Below are 23,902 nucleotides of genomic sequence, written 5' to 3'. Positions count from 1 at the left end.
TTGTTTCCAAATTGTAAGATGCCTCTGTCTATTCTAGGTTTGAATCCCAGCATTGCTACCTGTTAGCTTTGTGATCTTGGGAAATGGTAGAATCTCTCTACACTTTCAATTTTATATCTATGAAATTGGGGATAATAATCATACTTTTCCTACAGGTTGTTGGGAATTATTTGAGATGATGCCTGTAGATTTTTAGCAGGGTTTGGCACATTTGAAGGAATAGTGGCTACTCTCTTCATCCTCATCCTCATCACCAGTAGTAGTACTAGTAGCAGTATAAAAGTATCATCATCATCGGGTAGTGGTTAAGAGTCAGCATCTGGAGTCAGTGAACCTAGGTTCTAACCCTGGTTGCACTATCTACTTCCCATGTAACTTTAGGGAAGCTGTTCAACTTCTCTTAACTTCAGTTTCTTCATCTTAAAACATGGATAATAATGTGATGGTTGGGAGGAATTAAACAAGATAATATATCATAAGTGCCTAAAACAGTGCTTAGCACATAGTAAGTACTCAGTGAATGGCTGTTATTTGGTCTCTGGCCTTTCTCAGTCATCTTTTCCCTTTTTTGTTTGTTTCTGTTGTTGTTTATCCCTTCGGTCTAGTTACTCTTCTAAGACTGCACTTTCTTGGTCTATACCAGTCAACCTTACACTATATGCCAGTGACTTCTGAATCTACTTCTCAAGCTGTGACTTTCTCCCAAGCTCTGTAGCTGTATTTCCAGCTGCCTGCTAGATATTTCATCTAACCCCCAAATGTTCTCTGTTGAAACATCAGAATCATCTTAGATTCATCCCTTGCCAGTATCACTGCCCCAACACACACAAACCAAGTAGTAACCAAATTATGTGAGTTTCATCTCTGAAATTCCCTTTCAATCAAATCCCTCATTTTTAATCCCATCTCTGCTGCCCTTGTGCCCTTTACCCTTCTTGCCTGACAATAACTATCTTGTTGATAACTCCTTGTTATTGATAAAAACATTATGATGCCCGGCCATTGTGCCTCTGTGGTTGAGCATCAACCTGTGAACCAAGAGGGCATGGTTTGATTCCTTGTCAGAGGATATGCCCAGGTTGCAGGCTCAATTCCCCAGGCGAGGGGCGTGCAGGAGGCAGCTGATCAATGATTCTCTCTCATCATTGATGTTTCTATCTCTCTCCCTCTCCTTTCGTCTCTGAAATCAATAAAAATAAAATACATTATGGTATTGAAAAATATTGATGGATTTTTATTCCTATATATCAGTTATATTTGGTTATAAGAGACATTGTTAAAATACATTCAAATACTATGAGTTGTGAACTATGTCTAATAATCTCTTAGATAGATTATATAAGTTGATGTGTATATTAGTTGAATGAGTGGAATATTGCACCCTAAGTGTGATAAGTGTCTATCCTTCTGAAATAAAATCTAAGAGGGTTTGGTATACATATCCTTTTCATTTAGTGAGCACTCACCTAAGTACGTGTTCTGATTCATATTTTGGGTTATTTTTATTGAAGGTTCAGAATGCTAAGCAAGTAAACAGTGCACTTAAACAGAAAATGGAAGGAGGAATTGAAGAATTCAAACCTCCTGAGGTACGTCATTGATGAATATCTGTGACTAACCTTGTTCTTTGAGTTATCCAGTGTTCAGCTACTATTTTGGTCACATGTATTGTTAATACTTTGAAGGTTTAAGGTTTTATAATATGGATAATTTATTAAGTCTATTTTGTGATAGTCTTTTGAGACTTGGCTAATAATTTAAGTTAAATAATTTTTCCTTTCTGCCTTTAGCACTTCCTGTCAAGCAAAGTAATTAGGAAATATAGCTATACAGGTAGGCCCAGTGTATGCAAAACCAGAAGGTCATTGATGAGCAAGCCAGTCCATTTCTGGGTCTGCAGCAGTGTTTGCTCACAGCCCATTTCTGCTTGTGTGAATTGGTAACACAGCAAGAAAAAGATCACCAAATATAGAGCTAATTTTAACAGATTTCAATTTTAATTTAAGGTATTTGTCTTTTAGCTGAGATGTCCAGTTAGGATTTTAGTATGCAAACTTACATTCTTGTACTTATATCCCTGAAAATATGAAATGTAAAAACAATAAACAGATTGACCATTTTCTCAAATCTTGCTTGTATTTCAACTGAAACTTAATGTTTTTGCTATTTGTGATAATTATAGGCATTAAATTCCCATAAGGTTCAATCAAGTCTTTTTACAGAGCTATTATAAAATCTTTTTTCTCTCTATTTTTTTTAAAGATTACTATGTTACGCTTCATATCCTGGACTTGCCTTTCTGTTTACGTACTAACCAAATAATTTTATTTCGTCCTAATGGGACATTTCTCCACTCCCCCAACTAAATCGCAGGTCGAAATATCTGAAATGAGTGTGTGAAGGGCTGGGGAGGGGCAAAGCAGAAATGCTTCAGAACCAGTGCACCCTGTGCCTTCTTACTCAGTATAGCCTTTCAGAAAACAGAATCAGGAAGGAAGTTGTGTTTGTTTGTTTTGAATAATCTCTTTCAAGGTTAGGAAATGTAAAAGAATGAAATATACATAGGCTAATATCATTCCAAACTCAGGTAGACTGACAAACATTCTGGTGACATTTATTTATTTAAAGATAGTGTGATACCAAAAATACTACTATAATTTTTATATTATTGCAGCAAAAATGCCTATAATATAAAAATATAACTTAATAATTAAATGTAAAATTGCAGCAGATGTTGAAAACATGATGGCATACCATGAAGAACTTTATGCCAATGTGTTTGAAAATTTAAACAAAACTTAGAAATTCCAAGGAAAATATGTCTTATCAAAATTATCTTGAAAAGGAAGAAAACCTGCCGTGCCCAGTTTGGCTCAGTGGATAGAACGTCGGCCTGCGGACTGAAAGGTCCCAGGTTCGATTCCGGTCAAGGGCATGTACCTTGGTTGCGGGCACATCCCCAGTGGGAAGTGTGCAGGAGGCGGCTGATCGATGTTTCTCTCTCATCGTTGTTTCTAACTATCTCTCTCCCTTCCTCTCTGTAAAAAATCAATGAAATATATTTTAAAAAAAGAAAAGAAAAGGAAGAAAACCTGAATAATATATAAGCATTAAATAAAAAGAAAGAAAAATAACATTTTTTTCTCAGAGGAAAATATCAGGCCCAAACACTTTTACAGAAAAAGTCTACCAAATTTTCAAGGAAATGATCATTCTAATCTCAAGCTTTCCAGAAAAGTGCAGGATCATCACACTCATTAACATTATTTAAAGTAAGATGTACAAGAGTAATAGCACTTACAACTTCCCTATGTGCTACCTCATTTGATGCTCTCAGAAATTCCAAGAAGTAGATGAAGCAAATACTATTATTTTACATGAGGAAACTGGGCCTCCTTAAACTGGGCCTCTCAAGTCAGAGAGGTTAACTGGCTTGATCAAGGTCACATGTCATAAATAGTGAACCTCTGGCTATATTTCAGATTCTTAGATTCCATTTGGAGTCTTAGATTAATATGCTGCCTCTTACTTTTGGAGGTTTTCATGGAACAGGAAAATCCTATAATAGATTCTCCCATTTAAATCCATTTATTGGGCTAGAAGTTACTGAACATTTATTACATCTTTTGGTTTATTGTAAAAATAAATCAAAATGAAACAACTACAATCTTAACTCTCTACCATTTGTACATTAAAGTTTGAATATTACTTTGAGGTTGATTTATTGAACTCATATGACTAGAAAATGCATATATTTTTTATCATCTAGAAAGTTTTATCAACATATGTTTATTATATTATTCCTATTGTTTTTCAGGGGAGAGCAAATTGAATAGATACACATATTTCAAAATACTAGGTTTACAGTCATAGTAAAGACCTTGAAAAATCATGTAATCTATCACCTAATCTAAAGAATTTCTAACCTAAAGAAGTTCACTAACTTTTGGAACAATAGGCTACTAAGTGATATAACTCAACTGGAAGTAAACAGTTACTAAAATGCTTCACTTACTCATTTGGTTGTATTTATTTTTATTTAGGGAAAATTTTGATGAAGAAAGTCCATATTTCGATAAATATATATTGATCACTTATTTCGTGTAAAGCACTGTGTTAGGCACTGTGGGAAGTGTGTGTTTGGGAAAAGGGGGGACCCATAAAAATGAGGAAGAGATTAATTTTTTTTGCTCCTTTTCTCCATCTGCCTTTAAAAAAAGAACTTTCAGGGAGTGGGGCAGGGGAGGAAGGAGTTGAAATTGCAGAAACTGATTGGAGTTGTATGATAGATTTATAAGTGAAGTGTTAACAAGGAAAACAAGTGGTCATTATTCATTCTATCTGGGATCATCAGGGAATTCTTCCCAGAGGGGGCTGTTTCAACTGAGGTTTGAAGGATAAGTGGGATTTTTGTACATACAAAAAGGACAGGCACAGGGACTCATGAACAGTGTTTTGGTGTTGAGCAGTACATTCAAAATATAGATCCAGTGGAAGAAAATAAATGCATTTTAAAAAACTGATCAACAGGTATTCTCTGAACACTTATTATGTGCTCCTTATTGTGCTAGTAACTATTGAGAATTCACCAACCCATGTAAATCAGTCTTTTCTCAAGTAATATATTATCTACTTAGGAAGGCACACTTGGATTCAGAGGACCAATGACCACCAGGTATGAGAGAGATATTAACAAAGTAGAGCTGAACAGGGACTTCTTTATGATAGAGATCAGCGGTTAAGGACCAGAGAATAAAAGTCCTTGTGTGACCTAGGAAGAGAAGTCTACCTTTTAAATTAAGTTAAATGGAAACACCTTCTAGTTTCTTCAATATAGGAAGGAAGTAATGAAAATTTTTAATTTTAGGGAAGCTATCCTGTCAGTATTATACAGGATAATTTAAAAACTTTGCAGCTTCTAAAATACCAAGCATATGAGTGATAAAGTAAATGGTAAAGGGGCACCGGGTAGGGCCAGGTATTAGTTGTAGAAATGGACAGCAAGTGATAAATCCAAAGACCATTGCAAGTAGAAATGAGTGTATTTCCTTGAAAGTACATGAGAGTGATGGGAGTTATGGCATGTTTGGTTATGCTTTGATTTGTTTTGGGTGGAGGTAGGTGGAGGTAAGGAGGTTAATTAATCCAGGAAGCAAGAAACTGAGAAAGGAATGCTTTTTGAAGCGAGAAATTCCCCCATCTGTGGATGTTTCCATGCCCGGGGTTGGTGACATTCTTTCATATGGATGTTGTATGGAATTTTTGGCCTTGCGTGGAAGGTTTGACTTGGTGACCTTTTCTAACTCTTCCCACTCAGAGGTGTTACAAATCCACTACTGACAAAAATGGGACAGATAATAAAGACAAAGTAAGTTAGCAGGGGAATAATGCAGTAAAGATACTGAATATAGGACTAAACTATTTGTATTCATAACTGTAAACCTACTTTTGCCCACCCTGTATTAGATTATTTTGTTTTATATTAACATTTTATTATTTTTAAAACAATGGTAGTTCAGACTGGGGTTGCTGTAAAATGTTCTCAGTGGTATCCAGCTAACCACAACTACCACACAGTTTCAGATTCCTAGATATATAAATTAATCTCTACCAAAGTTTCTTGGGTTTAAAAGAATATAAAGATCAGTGACTGAAAAGAATCCTATGTATTTACATTTTTTTACTCCTTTTCTCCTTCAGTCTGACCCCTCTTCCATTGCTTCCATTTTGTCACACCTAGACTGTTTAATTCCTTAACAATTTCAACCCCTTCCTCCCCTGCCCCACCCCCTGCATTTTTCTACTGAGGTTTCTTCTTAAAGGTTAACATTGGTGCTAATGAGCAGTTTCCACAGCTCTAACTCCTTGTTTCCTTTGCATTTTTCTGAGCCCAGGACATAGATGTCAACCTCTCTTTTTCCTTTAACTTTTGAGAGGCTATGTTCTCTTTTATAACTATTATGTCTCAACTGTATTTTCCTTTCTATACGTAAATATAGACATTCTCCAAGTTTTTATCTTCAGAATTCATTTCTCTCTCTTCTCATTGAAAATACCAATCTTATCACTTGATATGTACATTTAAATGACACAATTGAATGACATATTCTGCAAATAAAACAAAGAACATAGTTAGTCATAGCAAACTTGGTAAAACTGGCCATTCTGCCTGAACTCCATTCACCAAGTGTATGCCCCTGAGTGAGCAGCTACGAGGCTGGGAAGTGTGAGCCCGCTGTCCCTTTAGTCAGTGTTAACTTCCACATGCCTCCTGTGTGAGTATGTCCTTGAACTTAGTGAGATTGTAGTATTTAAATATGTGTTCATCTTTTTCATTCAATACTACCCTAAATTCTCGCCAAAGGCTTCATCTGGGATTTAACTAAAAAACGAGTGGCCCATCCCAATGCTGGAAGAATACCTAACGCTTTGGGCCTGTGTGCCCATCTCCATGGCTGCCTTTGTGAGAACATTTCAAAAGTAAATTTGACAAAACGTTTTTAAAATGTATAGGCTGGTTTTAGAACCTCACATCTGAGTAAGATTTGACTCCATTATTTTCCCTCATGAGCATTTGAGTAGATGAATCTCTGTTAGCCTCAAGTGGAACCAGAGCTCCACCTGGATATCATTGTCAACTTATCTTACGTTAAATTCATCATCTTAGCCTTCCTCCCCCATTTATTTCCCAGATCAGTGTTTCTCACGACCTTTCCTGAGTTAATTCCAGTTCTTATCTATCCCACCCATCATATCAGCATACAGCTTGATTACTCTCTTGCTCATACAGTGCAAATGCAGAACAAAACAAAATGAAGTTATAAATCTTGCAAAAGATGCAAAACTTCATGAAGTCTATGAAAATAGAAGGGAATGGCTTTCATCACTTGCAACATTATTGACAGATGGGTATCTAACAAAATTAACAATTGAAGGAAAAAGGATGGTCACTCACAGATAAGCATTTCAAAAAAAGATAATTTGATTACCAAAAACCAAGAGGCCCTTGAGAAATTGTTGAAGTCTTCAAAACAAAGATAACCCATTCTATGCTCATATTATGAATTTCAAAGCTGGGGGGTATTACCATTAAATAGAGAAGATATGCCAAAAATAAATAAAATGAAACATATAAGTTAAGGTCATTATTGTATTTTTAATGAACTAATTTTTATAAGTTTTCATTTCATATTCACATTAAATTGCAATCAACCTTTTATGATTTTAACCATTTACTTTGAAATATTTGGGCCTGTTTTAAATAGGTTCTAGAATCAATTATCCTTGGGTACCACAGACCTCTTTTATCTACCTTTCACAGCCAGGCTAACATTAGATTGCCTGGGGAGCATATGTTTAAATTTTCTAGGTTCTCCTCTATCATCTTTTTCTTTATTTCTTTTCACTTCTTTAGCCTTAATTAACCTTTTCCTTATTACTGCCTCTGTATGTCCCATTCCCTCTCTTTTCTCTTTACCTTTTTACCGTTGTTCTTCGCTTCATCGCCAGTATCCTAATGTCGAGCATTACCCACTGTCTGCCTGGCTGGCTTGCTTTTCGGTTTTAGTCTCATCATCTGGAATTCAGTGTTTTCTTTAGGTTTTTCCCTCCCTTTCTCTAAGTCCTGTTTTACTTTTTCTTCTCTAATAATTTTTTTAAATTTTGAATTTTTGTTTTATTCTTTCTTCTGAGTGCTTACTTATACCTCTTCACACGTGGTGAGGAAGTTGGTGTTACTCAGACCGTGTGTGCTCTGTAGAAACTCCTATTGCTAAGACCATGAGTAAGATAAGACCTAATCACCCCTTCTCAAAGGAAGCCTTTCTGTTTTGCCCAGCATGCCCCTGTATCACACGAGGGCACTTTTCCTGGGCAGTTTCTACTGCAAACCTCCGGAGGCTGGTGTACTTATGTCTGTTCCTCCATTTACTGCCAATGGCCCTTGATTACTAACAGGGGTATACACCAGTGAAATTCGATCGGTTGTTTAACATTGAATATATCAAACAAAATAAAAATCCATAATAAAAATCCTAAACATAAGATTTTTTTGAAACAAAAATATTGAGAGGAATATGGGAGGCCTTGGGGGAGATATTCTTAGAGTGGGTCACTTTCTGCTTCAGAAATGTTTTAGGGCTGAAGCCTGATCTATAGTTCTGTGTTAATTTATACAACACTATTTTTTTGAAATTGTCACAGCAGAGTGCCCACGGGATAATGGCAGCCTTCTCTTTAGCCTCTAAAGCACAACACAGTCATTTCATAAACAAAAATCCTAGATTATAGGTAATATAATCTAAGTGTGAAGAGAAGAAATTTTAGAAAAAGTCACAGATTTCATCTAAAGGGAAAAAAAGTTTCTTAAATGTTTAAAATGAGGCTAAAATTAACATGTGCAGTGAGTGATAGGAACGTTGTAGTTGGAAAATGAGTGAATATTTTGGCCTGTTTTAAATAGGTTTTCTGGCTAGAGTATAAATGTGAATGCTGTTCATTCTCCCAAACTGGTACATTTCTCTTTCATTATCTTTTTGTGTGGGTAAAAGGTAACTCAGAATATATATAAATTCTTGTAAAAGTGAAATCTTCCAAAATCAGAGTTGTAGTAATCTGATGTCTGTAATTTGGTGAAAAGTTTTTTAAAAAAGTAAGTAAGCACTTTGGAAAAATGTCTGTCTTCATATCCTCATTAGGAAACTTTTCTTTAATTTTGTAGTCAAATCAGAAAATTAATGCCCGTTGGACCACAGAGGAGCAGCTTCTAGCAGTGCAAGGTATATTAAAGATAAGCAGTTCTTGTTGTTAATAATTATTGAACTTGTCATGAAAGGTGACCACCGTAGTTCTTCCTTGCCTTTAGAAATGGGTCGAGAAAGGGCTCTTGTGTTCACCACAAAGTCCTGGTGACCAGGGATTCTGTTCTGTCCTTGTGAACATGACATACTGAGCCTCTGTGCATTTCGAGTCCTGAACAGTGTGTAACTCGTTCTCAGAACTAAAAAAGTGATGGTGCTGACAAGCTTGCACAGTCATGTGGTCTCTCTGCCTCTGCTTTGGTATTCCTCAGTTGGGTTCATTCTTACCATATCAGTCATTGATAACGTGGTTAAAAGCTTGAATAAACTAGTATGTGTTTCTGGTTTCTCTGTATAATAGTGTATCTATTTGATAAATGTCAGGCATTGAAAATATTAATGGTGTGCTTTATTCTCAGTGTATTATAACTTACTTAAGAGATGTGCCACTGAATGCTTAGAAACCTGACTTTAAAAATGTATAGATATTACAAGAGATCTATCAAAAATATACATTTAGCATTTTTAATGCACTACAGTATTTATAAGAATGCTTTGTTGAATTCTATGGCAGAACATTTTTTGTATGAGAAATACTGTTGGGCAAATTGGAAGCATTATAAACTTGGATTTTCTCGTGTTTGAATTACTTAAAGAAGGGCAAATTGCATATTTTTATTCAATGTTGTAGTTTTTTTTTTTCTCCCTTCAAAATAAACTATCTGGAGGACTGATTGTGTAATTTTAAGTTTGGCCTGCAATCTGTTCCTTCATAGCTTATCCCTCTTTTGTTGAGCACTTATAGCTATTTTATCTAGGTTCACTACTGTAAGAGAATTGAGCCCAGGGAAACATATAAGTATACCTTTAAAAAGATTTCCAAATATTCAAACATAGAGAATATATTTAACTCAAAAATACTATGCAAGCACCATTCAGATGTGAGAATAATGTAATTAAAGATTGATTAATAGATGGCTCTGCAGTTTGTATTAGAGTGAATAACTACCAAGCCAGTGTGATTTGAAATTGTCACAGGAGAGTGCCCACAGGATAATGGCAGCCTTCTCTTTGGCCTCTAAAGCACCACACAGTCATTTCATAAATAAAATGCTTGACCCTGTGGAAGCAACGTACTGGATATGCACTGAGCACATATATATAGTAGAACTATGTTTCTGAATGAGTCAGAACAAAGTTTAATTGATTTAAATGTTCAGTAATTGTTTAAAATTACAAACTAGCGATTTAAAAATTAGTATTTTTCATGGCTTCTTCAAATGGCTTCTTCAGATTCATTTAGAACTATGACTTATAGCTCTAACATAGTTATTTGAGTAGGCATTGCTTTTATTGACGTAAAGCCTGTGTTTCCCTCCATCGCAGTCTGTAGCCTATAGAATTTAACCCTGGTTTCCAGTATTCAGTTGCTTAAAGGTTAGTATATTAATCCTATTCTCTAGTGTAAGAAATTATACCAGTGAGAGAATTTTCTGAAGAGAATCACCAAGGAAAATCTGGGCTAATGTTTCTCTATACTGCCCTCAGGATTTATAACTGCTCTTACAGCACTAAGGGATAGAGTCTGTTGAATCTTATGGCTGGGGTGGACATTATGCAAAGCTGCATTCCAGGGAAGGGACAATCCCAAGATTTACATATATAGTGTGAACTACATGTGTGGTCATTACCTCAGCTTATAAATATTAAAGAGTGGAGCATTTCTAGATATAATCAAACATTTCCTCTCTACTGAGATATATTCAGTATTATATTATTATGCATATCTAAAAAGTAGCCCTAAATAAATTACACTAGTTCAGCAATTTATACAGAAATATGCATGTTCTTGGGATTTCAAAAGTACTTTATTAATATGTTAATGTCTTTGTTTTTATTTATTTGATTCTGTGTGGAATTTTTGTTTTCATTTTTTGTTATTGTTGTCGGTTTTGTTGTTATTATTGTTACATAAAATAAGACAATATAAAGCTATTTGTTTCCAAGATAGTTATTTGAGGGAGAATTAAAAAGTGCCATGTTGCCTCATGTGTTCACACATTTATATAATGTATCTTATAAACAATATAATTATATAGTAATGTCACCTGTACCTGAGTCTCAGTGTGGTTGAGGTACATAATTGCAGTTTTTATTTTAACATGGACAGTTTGCTATCAAGAACTATTTATCTTCGCAGGCAATTGTTTTTTTTGTATTTTTCTTTTTAATCCGTATGATAAACCTTTATATGATGTTATTATGTGGCTATTTCAATTTTATTATGTTTTGATAGTAACATGTTTTAATTTACATAGCATTTATATTTAAGACATTTTGCATAGATATTCGGATTTAACACTCATTTGCTAAATGCTTTATTTTACCTTGCTCCTAGTTGACTATTACAGTGGCCTGGAGAGAGAAATACTGACTCGCTCTAGTGTCATTAGTGAGATTTGTCACTCTACTATTAAGTAAACTTTTGTTGTAACTCTTTTAAAGCCAACTCAGTATGTTAAGATAATTTCCTAGAGACTAAATATATATTTCCCACTTTACTTGCCATTATATTGTTAACTAAATAGTAATGATTTAAATATTAAATATTTGAATATATTAATATTATTTTAATAATATTTAAATAAATAATAAATCTTGTACCCTTTTTTCTCCCTTATTTAGAAGAAAAATTCATGCTCAGACAAAATAGGAATGTGTGTTTATCCTTGTGTAATCTATCACTTTATTACATTAGTTTCAGTTTTTGCTATGTTATAACTTCAATACATTCTTCAAGAGTCCCCAAGTGGGATTTTATAAATGCTGATAATTTAATCCTCTTAAAATACTTGCCAAGAATGCTCTTTGTTCAACTTCTGTAATCTGTTTCAGCCTTAAGTATCTAAAATTTCTATTATAACAAATTAGTTAACAGTGAAGCCAATTATAGTCTTCACATATTTGTTAATGGTGAAATATGTTTTTAGTTCGTGTCATATAAATATTTTTTCTAACTTATAATGCTTTTAGAGATTATCCTAAAATCAATTTTGATATTCATATGATGGACATTTCTTATTTAGCAAGAATTAGGAAAGGCTGGTGTGGGATGAGGGGGAAAATGGGGAAAAAAGGGAGCATCTATAATACTTTCAAGTAAAGATAAATTTTAAAAAGAATTAGGATAGAAAATAGATTCTAGGTGTGTGGGGTTTTTTCAAGTAAATTGAACAATTATTAACTCTGTTAAAAATAACTTAGAAAGAGTAGTAACATTTACTCTTTAGAGTACATAGAGGCAGAAGCATGGTATACAATATTTTCCATTTTTATTTTAGATCTCCTCTTAAATGTGCAGTATTTATTTTGTAGTCATTAGTGTTAAAAAAAAAAAATGCTCCTCAACTAAAATACTTGTGCTTTTTAAGATAAACAACAAAAACTTTTTCCAGTTTTATCAAGATGTCAATTTTAATTTTTAGTTAATTTTTTGTATTGTCAGCCTTCTCATATAGAACAAGAAATAACAGGACTGTGTTCACGGGGATTATGCTTACAGTTCAATGTTACCTTCTCTCCCTGTAGTTCATACATTCATTTTGTTTTAGGAGAAATGAAGTTGCAAATCTAGAACTTGTCTTCTTTCTCATCTTATCTCCTACTTTTTTAAAAAGCTAGAATCATGCCTAAAGAAGGAAAAAAAGATTGGGCAGTTGGTTAACACATAAGGATTGTTGTGAGCTACCTAGTACATGAACAATCAAAAGGAAGTGGAAATAGGAGATTCCTACCTTCCTAACTAAAAGGCAAGCCATATGCTTTAGAGAGTTTGTTCTGTTATAACAGGTATAAGAATGGAGATCAAAAAGTATCGTCAGCCCTCTGCTGCGCTTGCTTCAAATAATTAATGATTCAAATTAATTTTTTTATGGAAGATGGGAATGTAAAACTCAGAAGAGAAGGGCTAGACATTAGAAAAGAGAATGTATGATTTTGACTTTTAGCTCTGGCCTAGATGCATCAGTCACTATCCCGTTGCAATTGGTAGCTTTTCTACCTTTCTTTAGTACATATTCTTGAAGGGATTTTTAGGAGGTAGAAAGTAATGTATATTTTCAAATAGTTTGAGTTTAAAAATCTCTAACTGATAGGAAAGAACCACACCCTTGGAGTTTCTAGGTGTTACTTTGTTTTTATTTCAAGATAACATTTGTTTTTGATTGAGATTTCCTAATTATACCAAGTACATGCTCACTTTAAGAAATTTTGCTATAAGAAGCAGGAAAAAATATCCCCCAAAATTCCACTCCTTAGAAGCAGTTTGCCTCTGTAATGTTTTTGCTTTTTTTCTTTGTAGTCCACAATCAAATTTTTAAACTTTTTAAGTATACCAAAAACAGGTTCCTGGTATCCTTTCTATATAAGAAAAAAAGAGTCTATAATTCCATGTCCAGAATTGGGAAACACCATATCACAGATGTTCCTGAAGTTACTATCTTACTAGCTAAAGCTCAAAAAAATATGAATGTATTTTCTTGGATAATACAGAATACTGATTGAAAAATGTGGGCTTTCATAGAATTTAATGATAATATAGTATCCTAATAAGTTTCATTTTTATGTTAATTCCCCAAACAAAACTTTAAAGGTATATATATTAAAGGTTGTAAGATATCATCTGCAGATAGAAGGCCAAGCTGTTTCATTTTAACTTTCAAATGAAATTTAGAAATTTGACTGAAAACAATTTTTTTCTCTCCCTGAGAAATTTATAATTTACCTCTTCCAGGGGTCTCTCAAGTCTTATTCCGCTAATCTTTGAAAACTGGCCTCTTGCCCTAAAGGTGAGAAGTTTTATTTAAAACCATGGTTCCAATGGACCTAAGCATTTTACATCTTCAGGGAGAGAGAGGTTTAGTCACTGTATTTAATTTCCTTGCTGATAAAGCAGGCAGGTGGCCTTGTTCATTGTGAACTGAAGAAAGGATGGCCCACCCTGACCCAAGTACAAATTGGAACTAAGGGAGCTCTCATGTCATATGTTGTTCGAGTCAGTTGCTCGTCACTGCTGCTCCCGCCAGGTCATCTAGGAGCCTCGCTGGGGGTTTTTCTAAAGGAGCAATTAAGTCTTTAATTGGCATTTTACTAGAGTTTGCTAGTTACCAGCCACTCTAGAACTTAAGAATTCCACCTTATAGCCATCAGCCACTGTATAGAGCTTAAGAATTTCTCCTTATAGCCAAAATAGGCTGTTGAGCAGGGTTATTGGGATTGTGAAGGTGACAAAGAAGTCAGCTATATGTGACTCTTGTGGTTTGGGGAAGAAAAGTAGAATGAAGCCTCATAGGGAAGAGAAGTCAGTCAGGTTCCTGAGCACTTCCTGTGGACTCAGCATTGTAGTGATGCTGGGGCTGGCGTGTATTCCAGAGGTCCGTACTTCCCAACCTTTGACATTGTGGCAAACAGAAAATTAGGAAATTTGTCACAGCATACTGGGGCAAACAAAGGAGACTGTCAAGGAACTGTAGCTCATGCCCAGACCCTGTGCAGGCATCCTGCAGACTGAGGGCCTTAATATCTGGGCCCATTTGTTCTCAGGACATGATTGGGGTCCTTAGCTAGACTACAGCAGTCTGCAGTGTGGTCTGAGCCTTAACATTTTGCAAAATAGTTTATATAAGATTGTCATACATGAGTTAATAATAGACACACCGAGGTGACTTGGAAAAAGTTCTTGACATTGAAAATGTCTGGGAAAACTAAAGCTCCTATAGGAAGCAGCTTTGGTTTGGTGGTCTATAATTCTGGAAATGCAACAATATTGTGACAAGGTAAAGTCCATTGAACAAGAGAAAATAAAGTGGAAGATCAAGAAGAATAGAGTCAGAAGAAGTAGAGACAGTTATATAAAGGAATCTATCTGGAAATAGCTTAATGGTAGGTTTTGGAATATATTTTGCTTAGCAAATAGGTGTTCTGAGGGCTGTAATATCTCCAGACTCGGAGTCCAAGTTTGTCTTCATGTGATTTCTTGCTAGGAATACAGATCTAATCCAGATTTATTTAAGGTTTTCGTTTCTAAACTCTTGTATTCGATAAGGTTCGGGCATTTCTAGAATTTAAGTTAAATGTCTTTTATGAAAATTAAGAGACTGCATTGGATTTCTGATTCGTAGTTATTTTTCAGTGCAGTGATCTCAAATGACTTGATGTTTTCCAAAGTATATGTAGTAGAGAAGTACTTAAATATATAGCAATAATTCCTAATATGAAATTACCTTGAATTTTTATTGCCATATAAACCCTCAGTAGAACCTAGTCGCCATTAGAATTTATACTCAGTATGAAGTTCCAATTGGAAATTAGCTCATGAGTTTTAAGAGAATATAAATTAATTTACATTGCTAAAATATTGTAAACAGTGTTTGAGTATCATTACTACTATGTCGTCATACATATGTTGTCTGTCCTATTCCTTTGAGAATGGAACAAATGAGCATAGTTTACATACCTCAAATTCTATATTAAAAATGGGATATGGTTATAGCTTAATAATGTCAGACTTCCCCCCCAAATGCTCTAAGAATCAAGCCTCACTGGTCGAGTGTAGCAAGAGATACTTATTCTCAAGTTCTTAGTATAAAATAAGGGCAGAATTTAAAAACAAAAATTATGTCCTATCACATTGGTGCTTTAAGGTAATTGGGTAATGCCAATAGGTATCAGTAAGAATATATCTACTATTTCTGCTGGGGTCTTAACATATCCTTATATTATTCTCTCATCTGTGATTGTATACATGTTCCTTATTTCAATCCCCATATTTTTGGCTGCTTCCAGACTATATTATAAGCATCAGTATTTTTTCTCTCCATTCTCATCTCTGTGATTAATGAGTTATTGTATTCTGGTACTTTAAAAAGCAGTTTTCAAATTATAAAATCAAAAATTTTGACAACTTTTATATTTTGAGCTAAGTGCATCTGTTTCAAGAATAAGTCAGTGACCCTCTCTTAGAATTTCCTTAACAGCAAATTATTAGCCATCTGATTATATAAAGTCATTTTTAAATTATTCCATAGCATAATTAACTATCTCAAGTTCATAAATATTATCCTTCATAATGTAATTTAATAAAATGTCCATAATGAAAAGTTAGGTTCTCAAATGACTGAATGTACAGTCCTTAAATTGGAGGTAGTGATGAGAAGCACAAGTGCTCTCCAACCAGTTGCTGCTGTAACCTTATCCTTACGTGTAGAAGGCATAGCTGAGGCTCCTTCATAGACAGTCTTTAGAACTATTACATGAGTTGACATTCAATTAACTGAAAAATACTTCCCCTTTTTTTCATTTGTCAGATTGTGATGATTCTCTTGCTTGTTAATTCTTATCTCATTTCTACTTGTTGGTACCCTGGTGAGATAGCAAGTAATCATTAAATTTGGTATTAAGGCCAAAATTATAATGCTTTTCTTAATGGGGGAACCCTAAGACTACTCACTCATTCCATTGAGGGGATAAAAGAGATGGCTCATTCCCATCCTGTCTTGTTTACAAACGGTGTTGCTCAAATTTAGGTGACTGGCTACTAGGGAAATAAATGAATATGGAATTGAGGATGGAACAAAGAATTCAATGCTTTACAATAAATGGACTGTATTTGAGAGTTCAAGAGAGGATTGGAGAAAATAACTGAGTATGTAAAAAATGGTAAGTTTCTGATTGTTCAGTTGAAGGCAAGTGGCTGGCTCGATGAAATGACATAATTGATTGTTTTCATCTGGGACCCTGATATCTTAGCCTCTATCTTAGAACTGAGAAATGAGCAGAGTTTGTCAGAAAGGATTTTCATTGCTGGTATCTTGTGTGTGTGCATGATGTATAGTACACACAGCTCTCCTTATTGATCCTTCACCAGGTGTATTATTTACTTTGCCTTCCAGGTGTCCGCAAATATGGTAAAGATTTTCAAGCTATTGCAGATGTAATTGGCAACAAGACTGTTGGCCAAGTGAAGAACTTCTTTGTAAACTACAGGCGTCGGTTTAACTTAGAGGAGGTATTGCAGGAGTGGGAAGCAGAACAAGGAACCCAGGCTTCTAATGGTGATGCTTCTACTTTAGGGGAGGAGACAAAAAGTGCTTCTAATGTGCCATCAGGGAAGAGCACTGATGAAGAAGAGGAGGTGTGTTTGTGTATGGAATTTGAGCTAATATGAGTCGAGGAATCACCATGTTGTGTGGTGGTCTGTAAGGTTAATTGGTCAGAGGACTAGCTAAATGAGCATGAAAGGTTGACAATACACTTACTCAGTGGTGCATCTCTCGTGACTCTTAAGTCATAATGACATGCTAAGATCTGATCCTAGAAGAATGGAGAGTGTATTGTTCTTTCATAGTCTTATTTTTATTTCCAGTGTTAAGCTATTTACTAATAAAGATGCCTGTTTGGTAGCTTCGTTGCTTTTTCAGTTTTGGGTTTTTGTTTTGTTTTGTTTTGTTTTGTTTAAAATAAAAGAAGCTTGTGCTTCCAAAATATACTGGTGTTATGTTTTGGTTTTGTTTTGATTTGTTTTGCTTTTCCTGTGACAGCCCAAACTATATTGTGTGAAGCTCCTTAGGAACCATCATCTCATACATGTATTTTTGTTTCCTCACCTCTAGGCACAGACCCCACAGGCTCCTCGGACTCTGGGTCCATCACCTCCTGCCCCACCATCCACTCCAACACCAACAGCCCCCATTGCCACTCTGAACCAGCCTCCACCACTTCTTCGTCCAACACTGCCTGCTGCCCCTGCTCTTCACCGGCAGCCTCCTCCGCTCCAGCAGCAGGCTCGGTTCATCCAGCCTCGGCCAACTCTAAATCAGCCTCCACCACCTCTCATTCGCCCTGCTAACTCTATGCCACCCCGTCTAAACCCAAGACCAGTGTTGTCCACAGTTGGTGGTCAGCAGCCACCATCACTTATTGGAATTCAGACAGACTCACAGTCCTCACTGCACTAAAATTAAGTTGGACAGAGCTGCAGTAACTTTTCCCACACCACATACCAATGCTCATCTGACCAGCAAGAACGAGGAACGACTAATCCTTCCTAGATACTGAGGCTGGAACTGAGGCAGTGGGCTAGCGTAGTGGATGTCTAAGAGATTTTTTAGTTCACACAACTGAGATGTTGTATAAGAAGAAGCCTACAGTTAGGCTCCTTTCTAGAGTATATGTTCAGCAACATGCTCTCATAAAAGGAAAAAAAAAAAGATTAAGTATTCTATATACCAAGGGGTTTTTGTTTTTACTGTATTTATTTTATTGAGATTTCTTTATATTCCTGCCTCTTCATAGTCAAGGCTCTTAGTACAAGAATATTGACTTAGGAATTGTGAAAACTCCTTAAGTTTCTCAAGATAAGGATGTTTGACTTTTTTTTTCTTTAATTTAATTTTAACATTTTCCTATGTTAGGAGTGTAAGAATAAGTAGCCTGCATTTCATATTTTGGCATCTGTTCATTTAATGCATATTTAAGAAATTATAGCCGCATATCCCTTTTTTAAAAAAAAATCTTGCTTTCTTTTCTAAAGGAATATTAATATGTTCCTTTCAAAGAAAGCAATTTAATCAATTGCAAAGCAATTATATGAAACCAGAAAGAATGTACTGAACCTACTAACCATTTAAAATGAGCTTAGGGTCCTAGTGCAAAGTCCTTGCTTAAAGGTCATTGACCTGTCATCTGTCAGTAAGAAGAAGATCAGAGTAATAATACATACGAATGAGGAGTTAATTTGTTAAAGGACAATGTCTTAAAGTTCCTTGAAAATGAAGTTAATTTTGATTTTTTTTTTTAATGTTTCTAAATGCTGTCTGCTTTTAACTAGTAGTTGCCTACATCTAGGGATGTTAGAAGCAAATTATATTTTGTTAGTTATGTGGAGATAGTGGTAATGGAAGCATTTATTACAATACCCTTTTTGTGTTTAGGTTCTGAACTTAAAACTGCCCTAATACTTAATATGGTCTGCATTTAATATAAATGATGGTTTCTTGATAAATCTCTATTGTACTTTTTGGATACATTTGTGTATTTCTTGCAGCCAACGTGTATGACTGGGTTTGGTTTAGGATTAAATCATCAACATTATTTTATAAAATAAATTTAAGGATTTCTTCTGTGTTACCTAAGATATATCGGTATATTGTCCCAATTGTGCTGTTAACTTAAAATGCTGAGACCCCTTTTTATAAAGAAACAAAAAAACATTTCAGGTCTTCTTAATTCAACACATAATCATTAAGCACTTACAAAGAATATTTTAAAAGTGATAGTATTTCAACAATGTGTTACTAATATTTTTGATATGATGATTTCATATTGGAATCATGACTTGTGCAAAAGGACAGATTGCTCAGATTGCTATACTAGTGGAACATAAGGCTAAATGTTTGCACATTCACATTCTCATCATATTTAGAACTACTTCACAAAATGGTCAACATCCAAGGGCCTAATTTATTATTTGAGAGGTCGTATATTCCCAAATTATTGGGAAGATAGTCCCTATCATTGGCTCTAAAGCAGTGGTTCTCAACCTTCTGGCCCTTTAAATACAGTTCCTCATGTTGTGACCCAACCATAAAATTATTTTTGTTGCTACTTCATAACTGTAATGTTGCTACTGTTATGAATCGTAATGTAAATATCTGATATGCAGGATGGTCAGAGAAAGATAAATATCACATGATCTCACTCATTTATGAAATATAATGAACAACATAAACTGATCACTCTTATCACCCCTGTGAAAGAGTCGTTCGACCACCAAAGGGGTCACGACCCACAGGTTGAGAACCACTGCTCTAAAGTCTTAAAGAGCTCTAGATTCAAGTCCATTGATTAGTTTTAATTTTGACATTTAGACCACTTCTTTCCATTAAGGACCTTAAGTTCTAGCATAATCAAAAACTTTTTCCAGGATGTGTCTGTCATTCTCATTGGATCATCTTAAATAGTTCTTCCCCTGGACTGTAACCAGATAAAATCTAATTTAAAATATTTAATATTCAAGAATTTATACTTATTTTTACTTTAAGAGCCATGGGGACAAAAGATATCTAAAGCCTAAAGTATTTAGATTGTCTTGCATATGTGCATACTATACAGCTTTTATTGTCTTGTCTTGTCAGTAGGCCTTCAGTATGCAATATGTGGCATATGTCAGTCAAGTTGGTCAGCACCAGCATCTGTCCAGCTGTTAAGTATATTGTGATTCATTTAAAATCTGTTCTATCCCAGCCACAGGCCAAAGTGCTGTATCTGAGGGATGTGCTGTGATTTGATTTATGTACACTAGAGCACACAGTGGAAAAATCTTAGCTTCATTAGTAATATGACACATGTACATAGTGCGATGTCTTTATTGTGTGCTTTGCATATTTTGTAAATATTTTGCACGTCATTCTTTTTCTTTTTTGTTTAAGCAGTGTTTGGCCTGGAAGAGTGATATGCTTGCTGCTTAATCAAAGGATTAAAGAGTTAAAGATGTCTATGTCTTCTATTTTTATATAATTTCATGTTGTATGAGGAATTTGGGACCTCTTCACTGTGAAATTCTAAATATTTTATAAAAATAGCAAAACCTAGAAATCTTTTAATGACCATGTTATTAATTTCAAGGTTATCATTTTTGAAAAATCACCCAAGTATTTTTTTCATTACACAACTAAAAATAAATCACACTATTGATGCATCTGGCAATATTAATGAAAAAATATTTTTTTCTATAATTCCAGTTTAGTATGGGTAGAGGTAAAGGTAAGTTATGATCAAAACTTTTTCTTAATCCTACAATAAAGTGAGTAAAATGATGAAAGAATATAAAATTCTATCTTAATAGAAATATGTGTAGGGAACAAGCAAAAAATGTAATGATTTTCAAAAATATTAATGTTGCAAATACTTTGGTCACAGGGCCAAGTTTAGTTAATAAATATGTTGTATTTTAATGTTTCTTCCTGCTACCCAAAGATATATTACCCATAAATGTCAATAACTGCTGATCACTTAACATGGGTCTTATCTGATCACTTATCAGGGTCTCCTCAAAGAGAATAATATGACTTACAGTTCAAATCAGGATCTTTCTCTTTGTGCTTCCCCAAAATGAGTAATGAATACATTCTGATTACAGGAAATGTGAGAAAGAGAAACATGTGTATTAGTTTTTTTAAGTTAGTAATCTGTTATAGATACTCATAAGAAGGTATCAATAAGTGAATACAGAAAGAATCTAATAATGAAGTTTGAGGAACCATGCTATATAATAAAATGTCTTTAGGAAATTTTCATTTTTCTAACAGCATTTATGGGAATACATAAACAGTTTTCTCTTAGGAAAAATAGGTCACATGTAACTCCTCCCAACTTAAATTTTTATCATAACTTTAATTGCCTTAGTGAAGGAATATTCTACAGCAATAAACTTTAGTAACAACAGAGTTTGGGAATAAAACAAATTGGGTTCCTGCTTCCTGGTATTCAACCTTTGTGTGTGGGCTGGACTTAGTGACTTGATTCTGACCAATAGAATACAGCAAAGGTGATGGGATGTCTGTGGTTAGGTTAAAAGATTATGACTTTTGTGGATAGATTTTCCATTGTCTTTGCTTGCATGCCTGATGAAGCAAGCTGCAATGTTAGGTCCATGTAGCAAGGGTAGGAGGCCAGTCCCCTACCAATAACCAGCAAAGAACTCGCGTCCTTCGAATAACAACCTGCCAGGAACTAAATCCTGCCAACAACAGCGTGCTTAGAAACGGGTTCTTCCCCATTTGGGCCTTACGATGACTAGAGAGCCAACACCTCAATTGCAGGCTATGAGAGACTGTGAAGCAGAGAACTCAGCTAAGCTGTGGTCAGATTTCTTAACACCACAGACACTATGAAGTAATGAGTGTTTGGAGTAAGTTTGGGGGTAATTGGTCAAGACAGCCTCTTCAATAAATGGTGTTGGGGAAATTGGACAGATACATGCAAAAAAATGAAACTAGACCACCAACTTACACCATACACAAAAAATAAACTCAAAATGGATAAAGGACTTAAGATGGGAAACCATAAAAATACTAGAGGAATCCACAGGCAGCAAAATCTCAGACATATGCCGAAGCAATTTCTTCACTGATACTGCTCCTAGGACAATGGAAACGAAAGAGAAAATAAACAAATGGGACTACATCAAAATAAAAAGCTTTTGCACAGTGAAAGAAACCAACAAAACAAGAAAGCCCACTGCATGGGAGAACATATTTGCAAATGTTATCACCAATAAGGGTTTAATCTCCAACATTTACAGGGAACTCATACAACTTAACAAAAGGAAGATAAACAACCCAATCAAAAAATGGGCAACAGACCTAAATACTTTTCGAAAGAAGACAGAAGAAAGGCCAAGAGACATATGAAAACATGCTCAAAGTCACTAATCATCCGAGAGATGCAAATCAAAACAACAATGAGGTACCATCTCACACCTGTCAGAATGGCTATCATCAACAAATCAACAAATGACAAGTGCTGGTGAGGATGTGGAGAAAAAGGAACCCTCGTGCACTGCTGGTGGGAATGCAGACTGGTGCAGCCACTGTGGAGAACAGTATGGAGTTTCCTCAAAAAACTAAAAGTGGAACTCCCATTTGACCCAGTGATCCCACTTCTAGGAGTATATCCCAAGAAATTAGAAACACCAATTAGAAAGGATATATGCACCCCTATGTTCATAGCAGCACAATTTACTATAGCTAAGATTTGGAAACAGCCTAAGTGCCCATCAGCAGATGAGTGGATTAGAAAACTGTGGTACATCTACACAATGGAATACTACGCTGTGGTAGAAAAGAAGGAGTTCTTAACCATTTGCAACAGCATGGATGGAACTGGAGAGCATTATGCTAAGCAAAATAAGCCAGTCAGAGAAAGATAAATATCACATGATCTCACTCATTTATGGAATATAATGAACCAAAAAACTACTAGAACTGATAAGTGAATTCAATAAAGAAGCAAAATACAGCCGAGACCGGTTTGGCTCAGTGGGTGGAGCGTCGGCCTGCGGACTGAGGGGTCCCGGGTTCGGTTCCGGTCGGGGGCGTGTGCCTTGGTTGCGGGCACGTCCCCAGTGGAGGGTGTGCGGGGGGCAGCTGATCGATGCTTCTCTCTCATCGATGTTTCTGGCTCTCTATCTCTCTCCCTTCCTCTCTGTGAAAAATCAATAAAATATATTTAAAAAAAAAAAAAAAAAGAAGCAAAATACAAAATAAATATCCAGAAATCAGTTACATTTCTATACACCAGTAATGAATTACCAGAAAGGGAAACTAAGAAAGCAATCCCATTCACAATTACTCCAAAAAGAATAAAATACCTAGGAATAAATTTAACCAAGGATGCAAAAGACCTGTATTTGGAAAATTATAAGATACTGAAGAAAGAAATTAGAGAAGACGCAAATAAATGGAAACACATATCATGTTCATGGATAGGAAGAATTCACATCATTAAAATGTTCATACTACCCAAGCAATCTATAGGTTCGGTGCAATTCCTAACAAGGTACAAATGGCATATTTCACAGAACTATAACAAATATTCCAAAAATTTATATGGAACCACAAAAGACCCCTAATAATAACAGCAATCTTGAGAAAAAACAAAGTTGGAGAACTCATACTACCTGATATCAAGCTATACTACAAGGCTGTAGTAATCAAAATAGCCTAGAACTGGCATAAACACAGACATATAGGTCAATGGAACAGAATAGAGAGCCCAGACACAAATTCACACCTTTACAGTCAATTAATATCTGACAAAATAGGCAAAAACATAAAATGATGTAAAGATAGTCTATTCATTAAATTCTATGGGGAATATTGGACAAATATGTGTAAAAAATATCAAACTAGACCACTTTCTTACACCACACACAAGAATTAACTCAAAATGGATTAAAGACTTAAATGTTAGACTAGAAACCACAAAAATCCTAGAAGAAAACACAAGCAATAAAATCTCAGACATTTTTTAGTCTCAATGTTTTT

At 35.0% G+C, this 23,902-nt stretch overlaps 1 protein-coding gene across 3 annotated transcripts in view; it reads left to right on the top strand.

Annotated features, from left to right (window-relative positions):
* RCOR3 (REST corepressor 3) overlaps nt 1-20,350 on the top strand; it is a 43,398-nt gene extending 23,048 nt beyond the window's left edge. For 2 of the 3 annotated variants that reach the window (XM_070396636.1, XM_070396638.1), the window contains 4 exons: nt 1,512-1,589; nt 8,720-8,777; nt 16,748-16,989; nt 17,468-20,350. In XM_070396636.1, coding sequence (XP_070252737.1) covers nt 1,512-1,589; nt 8,720-8,777; nt 16,748-16,989; nt 17,468-17,812 — 723 coding nt within the window. In that variant the 3' untranslated portion in view covers nt 17,813-20,350. The remainder of the gene's footprint in view (nt 1-1,511; nt 1,590-8,719; nt 8,778-16,747; nt 16,990-17,467) is intronic. The other variant, XM_070396637.1, reaches the window with a different exon arrangement.
* Nucleotides 20,351-23,902: the final 3,552 nt, after the last annotated feature.

This window comes from Myotis yumanensis, unplaced genomic scaffold (genome assembly GCF_028538775.1).
Source record: "Myotis yumanensis isolate MYYU_CA2020_CCGP unplaced genomic scaffold, mMyoYum1.0.hap1 SCAF_17, whole genome shotgun sequence".
NCBI classification, from domain to species: domain Eukaryota; kingdom Metazoa; phylum Chordata; class Mammalia; order Chiroptera; family Vespertilionidae; genus Myotis; species Myotis yumanensis.
The sequence above is the reverse complement of the archived record's forward strand: the minus strand, read 5'-3'. Positions and strand labels throughout refer to the sequence as shown.